Source organism: Fukomys damarensis, unplaced genomic scaffold (genome assembly GCF_012274545.1).
Source record: "Fukomys damarensis isolate Sample0158 unplaced genomic scaffold, DMR_v1.0_HiC HiC_scaffold_20, whole genome shotgun sequence".
Lineage (NCBI taxonomy): Eukaryota > Metazoa > Chordata > Mammalia > Rodentia > Bathyergidae > Fukomys > Fukomys damarensis.
Window position 1 is genome coordinate 27,229,276 of NW_022900932.1, and position 8,901 is coordinate 27,238,176.

Genomic DNA, 8,901 nt, shown 5'->3' on the forward strand with positions numbered 1-8,901 from the left:
CCCCAGATCGCGCTGGAAGACGTCCACTCTGCGTGGAGTAATTGAAAACTAGAACATCAAATGGCTCGTCCGGGGGGGAGGGGGAGTGGGCGAGAGATAGTTGTTAATGCTTAACGTGTTTGTGCCGGTTACAAGACCGCTTTGAAATCCGCCCGGGCAGATCTGCAAGTTATTTGAATGTATTATTCCAGTACCTGTCATTTATCACTTTATTCAACACGTCTTTGCCAACTCAATAGCTTTTGATCTCATTCTGCCTCCATTTCGTAATTTCCGCCCTCTTAAACATATCAAATACTTACTTTAAAAAACAAAAAAAAGTGAACACTATCGAAACCCACCGAAAGAAATTCACCCAGTCCGACCCAGGCAGACACGAAGGTAAATTTTCAAAAGGCAAAAAAATTAAAGAATGTGATGTTCACGCGGCAATGGAAAGAAAGCGATCTCTCTCTCTCTCTCTCTCTCTCTCTCTCTCTCTCTCTCTCTCTGTCTCTAACACACACAGATCTTGAACAAAACCCTTTTCGAACAAGTTATTTGATCTTGACTAAAATCAGCAGTTGGATCCTCTTTGTAAAGCTGACAGCCAAACTCTGACAATGGCAAAATACTCGAGCCCCAGCTAGTGGCGCTACCCCTTTAAAAAAGGAGTCGATCCTGCTCGCCTGCAGAAGTGAATACAGTATTTTCAAGCTTGCCCTGTAATAAGCATTACTGGGGGGGTAATAAAGAAAGAAGAGAGGGAGAGATAGGTTTACCACCTCGCCATGGTCGCTATTTCTGCCCTGGGGAGTGTCTTCAGGGAGGAAATAAAGTTTAGAGCTGGATAAAAGTTGCCGGCTGGTCCTTTCTTCCCACAACAGCTGGAGCTCCGCTATGCAAATCGGATCCTTTGGCGTACATCTTACAAAGAAAAAGTCGCCAAGGGACAAAATTCTTGGTTTGCCTTCAAGGTGGAATTGAAAAGCCTTGTAGAAAATGTAAGGTCCGTGCAAGCCACACGGTGAGCCGACCCACTGCAGGGGGGAAAAAAAGCACCAAATAAATAATGTAGCCATCAGAACACAAACATCTATTCCCAGACACATTTACACACAGACATCCACTCTTAATACAGACGAGCCCACAGATAGATCGCTGGGTGAAAAATCTTAGATCCCACAAATTTTCTGCCTCCCTTAAAAAAAAAAAAAAAAAAAACACCTTCAGTCCCGTCCCCCTCCCCACCGTCCCTACCTCCCCGTCTGAGGCAGTAAAATTACATTATGTATGTATGGTCAGTGCGGAGATTTTTTTAAACAATAAAAATGATTTTGGGGGGATGCAGAGGGTAAAAGTTTGGTGAAAAGTTTGTGGGGGGTGTGGGTGGGTGCAGAGATGTGGGTGAGCTGGGGGGCTGGGGGGGGCCGGGGGGGCCAGGATCGGAGAAGCGGAGGAGAGCGAAATACCTGGAGTGAGTTGGGCTCCATCTCGACGTTCTGAATTGATTGAACTCAACATTCTCTCCAAACTTGTTGGCTTGAATGGATTGCATCAGGTCCTGGCAGGGAAAAACATTCTGTGCTTTCAGCCGGCGTAATGTCTCAATATAAAACTGAGCTCTTGCCTCCCCTTCGGCACCAAAATGATTGAAAATATGACCTAATATTTCTCTGACGACTCAATTTTCAGCCGCTGCCACAACTACGCGGGTTTCCTTCCAAACACGGGTTGATCAAATTCATAATCGGGAGAAAGGCTTCTGATCTCGGCGGGAAGCGAACAGATCAAGGCATAAAACCGATAGGAAGATTTGAAAAAATAAAATCCACCCTAAAATTGTGTGGAAAGGTGCTCTTTCTCTTTCTGAATGCCCCTGTGTAAGAGTATCATCTGATGAGATTTTTGGAGGAGACGAGGACTGGAGAGCTCCTCTGTGTATCTGACAGGACCTACTTGTATATGTCTAATATAAAGAACATTTCCTGCAGAGATTCCGGGGCGCTGCTCCTCTTTCTAATGCTCCTTAGCAGATTTGCTGTTATTAGACATGTAGATTTGTTTGATAGTTAAATTACGCTTCCTCACTGCCATGTTTTCGAGAAGTAATCTGTTAAATTATCTTTTGATGCCTATTTACATGGGAGGGAAAAGTGGGTTATCGATTATATAAACATATAAATATTAATGCATTTGTTCGTTTCGCAAAAAAAATACTCAGCAAAAAAAAAAAAGAAGAAGGAGAAGAAGAACAGAAAGACAAGTGAGCAGTGCACACACATCTCGGGATTTTGCAAACAATATTGAACGGACAGCGACTGCATTTAGGGACTGGAACAATAAACGATGCATGATAAATCAATAAATGCGAGCAGCGAGTCTGCTCGGAATATGAATTCAGGTCCCGGTTCTGCGTGTGCATTCTTTAATTTTGAAGTATGTACACTAGTACGTGTTTACAATGCTGATGGACGCCAAGGGCGCTCTCAAATGATAATGTGTTTATATAACCCAGCGCTACAGGAATAATATACCGACTCCTACCCCACCCCCACCTCCTCCCCCGCCAAAAAAGGGAGGGGAGCTTCCTCAATATTAGTTTGAAACTGAAAAAAAAAAAAAATCCATTTGCAAACTAGTTAAATACAGCCAGAAATTAAGCTGTTGAAAACCGGGGGCATGAACCGTAAGACAATAAAGGCTTTAAATGTGTATATTTATTGTTCTGGAGCCCTGGAGCATTGCGAGGTTTGCATGCACGGCTATTATGCAAACACAGAGAAACTTAAGAGCGACAGAACAAGGAACAGGCACAGACTGCAAAGCCCTAGCTCGCTCGCTCCGACCCAGCTGCCGGTCCTCCGCCAAGCTAGATTGCATTTTCGCAGTGTTGATGTAAAATGGTGTACTCGCTTCCCCCACGTTCCCCCACCCCTTCCCCGCTCTCCTCCTACTCCCACTCTTCCAGCACCCACACCCCACCTCCCGCGCGATTTTATTATATTGGCACCAATCTTTCCAAAGTGGGTCTGGCATGCTAAAAAAGTAAACATGTACTATATGGGGAATAAGGTCTGTATACTATGACAGTTGAAACTTGATCGGTGATAAAATTACAGGATGTTGAAATTACTAGTAAGCTATTTTTAACGCTTTCGCAACGTTTCACCTCTAGTCACAGCATCTAGTTGAAACAGGATTACTTTAATGAAAATTATATTCACATGGCTGAAGTTAATACACCCGGCAGAGCACAAATGCCTCATATTCAGTGACTTGAGGTGGAAAGACCCTCTGTGTGTATTTTTATGCCTTTTCATAAGGTCTGCGTCCGCTGCAGTAAGAATTAGGGCACTTAACATTATCTAAACCACATTTTTGATTCAGAACATGGGGAAGTAATAAAAGGCGAGATCTGTCTCGTTTCTGTACACACACAGATAAACGAAAGAAAATGGCAGATCCTCCAATTACAATAAGTAATAAATGCCCATGTCAAAGAGCTGGTATTCTGAAAGCTGTGGAAAACTAGTTTAATAATTTAAAGTAATATCACAACTCTGCACCATGGAGGACAACAATGTAACAATTCACAGTCTCCTATCTTTTGCATTAGCTAAATTATGACTTGCACATCACTCTTTAATTATCTTCCTTGAAATTTCATCTGATCTTCCTATTTTATAAACATGGGCTACAAAGAGAAATTACAGCTCTTCTGCTCTGACTAACTTTATGTGTGATGCATACTGCAGACAGTTGATTAGGATTACCCATTTTGTTCATTTTTAACATATGAATGGACTTGACGGAAGGGCATTTTACATATTTTTTTTAAATAACATGAAATACTCCTCAGGCTTCTGTTAGACCCTGTCCTGTTAGCATAAATATATACATCCAGTTTAAGAAATCCTATATTAAAAATCTTGAGTTGCAGTATTTTGACAAGATCTTATTTGAGATGGACTCTGAGTCAGTTTCCTGTATGACCGATGCAGCAGCATTTATGCAGGAAACCTCAACAGAATGCCTGAGGGTATCCCTCGATTGTGTATTAAGTCTCTCTCTTAAAAAATACACAGCTCTTTACAGCATCTAAGCAACTTCTGCTGTCTTTGGTGCTGTAAGTCTTTAAGTGTCTGTAACCAGCTTCATCTAATTACAAATCCTGTTTCTATGTCTCTTCAAGGTAGGGGACTCACTAGGCTGCATGCTCCAGATCTCTCCAATAAGATCTTTGAGATGTTAACAATCACAGAGACCTAAGTTTGAGTGATTTTTGAATATCTACATTCTTACAATTGGATGAAGGCTAAATTTCAAGATTGAATCACAGGGGCCACTTTTCCCTCTTTTTATAGCACCACTCCCACGAACATAATAAATCTAATAAATCAAACCTTGCTTCAATACTGTGAATGGCTTTAAAAAAATCACAGATCACAATAATGGTACCCCCCTAAAAAATGCTCTATTTTACCTCTTCTTTAATGTGACGCTTGATAGGCACCTGTAAATTATCTGTGTAGCAAATATCCATACAAAGAAAGTTTCAATTAAGATAAGGAGATTGTATTGAAACAGTTCTTTGAAGTAATGTAGTTAATAGCCTGTTTGATTTCTGCTTGTGAGAGAGTAATAAGGTGGATTCAAGGCTCCATCAATCACAGAGCAGATGTAAGACTTGAGACACCGACACCCAGGGGAATAGAGGCAAACTCCTGCAGTGCAGGGTCCCCGGGCTAATGTAAAGTAAATACTCATAAACAGATTGAATGTTGTAAGAAGACAATCCATTCAGGACAGTTATAATCATGAAAGCAACTGCTTTATCTATCTGTAAAAAAGCTTGTAGCTGGGACTCGCTGTGTATAAAAGAGGTGGTGGTGGGGGAAGCAGTGTACATTTATACGTTCTACTATTTCTGGGCTTTTTGTGTTACTGAGACACAGAAACCTATGCTTACACGTCTACACTCCTGCTGCTTTATTAGCCCCCAAATTCGACTCTCTGTTTTAAGTTATTTGATATATTTAAAAAGTAAAAGATTAAAAAATCCCTCTCTCCCCTCAAGGGAGTGTGTGTGTGTGGGGGGGTGCAGAGACACATCATGCAGTCTGTGAATCATTTCATAAAGGATCAGGAGGATTAAGTTAGTTGCAAAAACCAGCAGTGACATAATTAGGTAGCTTGGGCTATAATAAACAGGATCATGAAAAAAAAGTACAGTTTGAAAAAAGAAGGGAACCATTTTGAAAATGCAGATATCTGTGCAGACCCCTGCCCCCCCCACAAATTGCAAAAGAAAACTGAAGCATTTTTGACCTTGGCTACAATAATATTTCATGTTTTAGTACTTTAGTCAGCATTTTATCTACTAATTGCTACACACTACCGCATGTGGCTCGAATCTGCCAGTGCAGCTTTCTTTTTCATGGTGAGGAATTGGTTGATAAAGACTGGGAATTCCTCCTGGCGGCTTCCTTTCTTGCTCCCCCTTGTTTCTTGCTTCTTCCAGCTAGAAGTCGCTAATTTTTCCAGAAAATCTCTCCCCCCAACAGAACAGGGACGGTGAAAGGTTCCCTCCTGCCCTTCTACATGTTAAGCGTCTGGCCACTTGCAGGGGGAGGCAACGGGGAGTGAGTGGGGCTAAGCCGGAGGGGCTCGTGGATCCTGGCCTGTGGGGGGACCTGATGCGAGTGCTTTCGGACACTGGACCCTGGCTAGTCCGTCGCTAGGAGGAAGTCCAAGGAGCATTGCACTTCTCAGCTGGGGACCTTGAGTTGGGGACGCTACCCCTCTTACTTGGTCAAGAGGCAGGTTTAAGGTGGTAGCTCTACCATGTACGGATTGATTCGTGGAATAACAAGCAAGCACCGTCTAAGGAGCAGCCACTGCCTAATGCTATCCCCTTCCAAGCCCGGCGCCATCATGAGCGGTGAAGTGACATATTAATAAGGCGGCCTGCACCAGAGCTGGCTGTCCAAGCCAGCGCAACAAGGCTATTGGTTTGAAGTAGGACAAACCCGGTTATACGGGTCATTGCTTTTAAGAGACATCTAGTGGTCAAAGGTTGAGCTACATCTTAAATTTGGGGCACCTATTTGAGGCCAGTCTGCGGGGCTGTCCTGGGGGTGGGACTCTAGCTCACGTCCGGGCATTGAAGGCTGATAGCTTCAGAAGGACTGAATGAGGACAATTTCTCATGGATTTGGAGCCAGGCCCAAGAGTGATGAGGGAAACTTGGAGAAAGGGATCTCCCGGGAAAGGGTCATGTGATGCCCTTGTGGGCACCGGAAGTCTCAAGTTCCCCTGCCCTCAGTACAAATGGAAACTTTTATCTTATCTTGATTTTCCTCTCCGGTCTGAGATTAACCAAGTATTTTCAGGCAAGTGAGGTTATGTTTGCCCAAGTCATTTTCAGCTAAAACAGAAATGGTGAGTCTATTTATTTTTTTCTATTTGTAAATGAAAGCTAAATCTTGCTCCTTCACCCAGTCACAAACACACCCAGACATCCCTTAATTTTAGCAGTCCATTGCCTTTAAATGCTCTTGGGATTTATGATTTACTTAATTTAGAATAACTAAGCTTCTCTCTCTTTTTTAAAATCATACTCTGCAGAGGTACATATATGACTTTTGACTGGATTGTGAACTTGTCTCTCTTTCTAGAACGCCACACCGTTCCATCTCAAATGGCAAGGTGCTGGTGGAAAGCTTAGTGGTGACTCATGGGCTCCTTGTTCTCTAAACTCAGCTGCAATCCACGTATTAATAAATAATTCAATCAAGCTGGCTCCCAACATGGTATTAGAGAAATTTCTGGGAACAGTTCTCTTAAGTCATACTAAAAACATTCATCGAGGTTATTAAAACATCTTGCCATACTTGATTTAAAAAAAAAAAGAAAATGACAAGAAAATGTACAGACACGGAAGTCTTGGCTTCACTGTGGGACTCTATATTGACTACTAAAAAATTCTGTGCAGTTTCAAATGGACGTTAATGATGCCTTGTATTCGGTGATTTACAACTTAAAATTACTTGACAAGCATTAAGTAACTCATTATTTAGAAGCAGAGTGAGTGTGGTGGGTAAATTACTAGACTGGAAGTCAAGGGAACCATTCTTCACTGATTTTCTGTCTCCATGCCCATAACTATAATTATCTGCAAGGCTCAAACCTTAATTCTGGCTTTGTTGGAATTTCTCAGATAATTGTGGCAGAATTATCCAAGCTGGTCATCTTCATTGTGGCAGTGCCCTGTGCTGAGTTGCCAGCCAAACCCTGGGGAGCACCAGCCAATCCCTTGACTACCTGTACTTACATTTCGCCACGTCATAGACTGATAATTTTATGACTTGTTGCAGGTTGAGATATGTAAATGTGATAATTCGATAAAGGTGTAAAGAGATTTGTGTATTACAGGGAAAAAATACCAAGAAGCATAGTGAAATTATTTCTGTCCTTATTTTGAATAAGCTTTGACTATAATGAAATGGGATGGGCTTTGCACAGAGAAAGATTAGGAACCAGATGAATCTATTCCATCCTGGAACTACGTGCTATGAACTTCCCAGAGGTGATTATTATGTGTTAGGAATTTTGTTAGTTGGCTATGAAGCACATCCATTATTAAACATTAGATTATATAAACTCACAATTAAATAAATTATAAAAAGTAGTACATACTAGAAGCTTATGGATTTCTAATCATTTTACCATACTCAATGTTAACTTGAGGCTGTTTATATCTTTTGTGTTTTGGTGTTCCTAATTCTATATAATAGCATACTGCTACTGCACATCTCTTCCACATCTGTTGACATCAGATTGGTAGCTTTGATACTGGCCATAGTGAAGTACAGACTACAGAATAATGAATATTAAAAGTCAGTGCTTGAGTTTTGGCTTTGTTGACAGTTTAGACTTAAGGACAGTGATGGCAAATGTTAATGTTACAGATCATGATAGACAAGTTTGCAACCAGTTGACCGGGCCATGAGGTGCCCATATATTTGGTCACATTTTATTCTGGATGTCTCAGTGAGGTGTTTTGAATGAGATCAACATTTCATTCAGTAGATGCTGATTGTCCTCCCTGATGTGGGTGGGCTTCACCCAGGCAGTGGAAGGGCTGCATAGAACAAAAAGGCTAAGGGAATGGGAATGCCTCCCACCCACCTGCTGAAGCTTTGACCTTGGTCTTGTGTGTTTCAGACTCAAGCTGAAACATCAGCTCCCCTGGTTATCAGAACTTTGGGCTTAGACTGGGACTACACAGCAGCTAGGTCTCCAGCTTGGTGATTGAAGAACTTGGGACTTCTCATTCTCCATGATCAATCATGTGAGCCAATTCTTTTGCAGTAAATCAATCTTTCTTCACACATGCATACACATACAAACATGTACGTGTGTAAGTGCACATGTATCTATATGTGCATCTACATTTTATTGCTTCTGTTTATCTGGAGAACCCTAAAAAGCAGATTAAATTTTAAAATACCTGCCATTGCCAATTATGTTGTAAATATCATAAAAATTGAGGAAAATTTGGAAGCCATTATCTAATAGCAACAAAGAAGTTATTAATGGAAAACTACTAATGTCATTAATGAAAGAGTGAAGTTTGGGTTACATCTTTGATTTTTCATTTTGTCTTACTCCTTAATAGAAATGAAACACCAAACAATGTTCAAGTCGATACTACACCAATGAATTGTGATCGTAGGCTAGCTTTGGGTACAAGAGCTCAGCAAATAATAAGAAAAACATTGTATGAGAATAAATTAGCTATGAGGAACTTGTAACAAAGACTGCTTTATATTTTATCATTGTTGGGACATTAATGCCATATTTATGTGTCAAAATGAATATTTCACCTATGGACATATATATATATATATATATATA

The 8,901-nt window shown here is 41.1% G+C and overlaps 1 protein-coding gene across 1 annotated transcript in view; it reads right to left on the reverse strand.

Moving 5' to 3' along the window:
* The window catches only part of Arid5b (AT-rich interaction domain 5B), a 175,016-nt gene extending 173,475 nt beyond the window's left edge, over positions 1-1,541 (reverse strand). The window contains exons 1-2 of the mRNA XM_010645626.3: positions 1,452-1,541; positions 765-1,019 (exon numbers count right to left, since the gene is read on the reverse strand). Of these exons, the coding sequence (XP_010643928.1) occupies positions 765-1,019; positions 1,452-1,472 (276 nt within the window). The 5' untranslated portion in view covers positions 1,473-1,541. The remainder of the gene's footprint in view (positions 1-764; positions 1,020-1,451) is intronic.
* Positions 1,542-8,901: the final 7,360 nt, after the last annotated feature.